This window comes from Octopus bimaculoides, chromosome 13 (assembly GCF_001194135.2).
Source record: "Octopus bimaculoides isolate UCB-OBI-ISO-001 chromosome 13, ASM119413v2, whole genome shotgun sequence".
Taxonomy (NCBI): Eukaryota; Metazoa; Mollusca; class Cephalopoda; order Octopoda; family Octopodidae; genus Octopus; species Octopus bimaculoides.
Genome location: NC_068993.1, coordinates 8,232,881 through 8,233,941, shown reverse-complemented (window position 1 = coordinate 8,233,941; position 1,061 = coordinate 8,232,881). Strand labels below are relative to the sequence as shown.

The following is a 1,061-nucleotide window of genomic DNA, read 5'->3' as shown; positions in this document are numbered from 1 at the left end:
TATATATATATATATATATATATATGCAACACAGTGGAGAGGCGATGAGACCTATACTGTGTGATGAGACAATAATTCCAGCATCCCAAGAGGAAGTACAGCAACACCCCCAACACACAACTGTTTACCTTTAATTCGACGGGCATCTACACAGTCTCCGCCTATCCAATTCACTCTCAAAGCATTGGTTGACCTAGAGCTATAGTAGGAGATACTCGAACAACTTTTTACCCTAAATATACGACGATTCTATATAGTTTCTATCTACAAATTTATTCGCAAAGCATCGGTCGTCTGAGGCCTGCAGAAGAAGATACTTGACCAATGTACCGCGCAGCGGGATTGAACCTGAAGCCTTGTTGTTACGAAGCGAGTTTCTTAACCAAACCGCTATAACGGGGTCTATATAAGCATTTGAAATATATTACAAGTTGTTATTTACACATTTATATCATATGAATTAAGGTTTGAGTAGCATCCTGTTGCGCCTATTCTGTCCATTCCATTCACTTTCCCTTTACTATCAAATTCATACCACTCAAATAACAACACAGACAAGGACCTCTTCAAAAGCTGTAACTATAAAATACTTTAGATACTTTAGACAAACCTCAAACGTTCCTCTCCATTGTATTCGATTAGTTCCTCATTAGCGTGCGTGTCAGTGTCGAATTTTTGAGAAAAAACGAAATCAGTACCATGATGAAGCTGACAATTGGTGGCATCATATACTTGGCACTCATGTTCCATCTGGGAACAGGTGCTGTGGTGAACGTTGAACAGAAGTTAAGTGAAGGTAAGTACTGCGTTACTATATTACAACATAAATACTTATAGCAAGTAGATGTTTTATATGTGTGTATATGTGTGTGTATGTGTGTGTATGTATATGTATATAAATGTATACATCTATAAAAAAATGGGCATATGTATGTATACAGATACACACACACAAACACACACATACACACACATACACACACACGACCCGTCCTTGTTTTCTGTGTATCGTCTGTCTGGATGTTTTGTTGTCCCCTTTTTTGTATCACCTTAATATATAT

At 37.4% G+C, this 1,061-nt stretch overlaps 1 protein-coding gene across 1 annotated transcript in view; it reads left to right on the top strand.

Moving 5' to 3' along the window:
- The first annotated feature begins 438 nt into the window (after nucleotides 1-438).
- Nucleotides 439-1,061, top strand: part of LOC106872505 (uncharacterized) — a 16,952-nt gene continuing 16,329 nt past the window's right edge. The window contains exon 1 of the mRNA XM_014919522.2: nucleotides 439-796. Coding sequence (XP_014775008.2) covers nucleotides 700-796 — 97 coding nt within the window. The 5' untranslated portion in view covers nucleotides 439-699. The remainder of the gene's footprint in view (nucleotides 797-1,061) is intronic.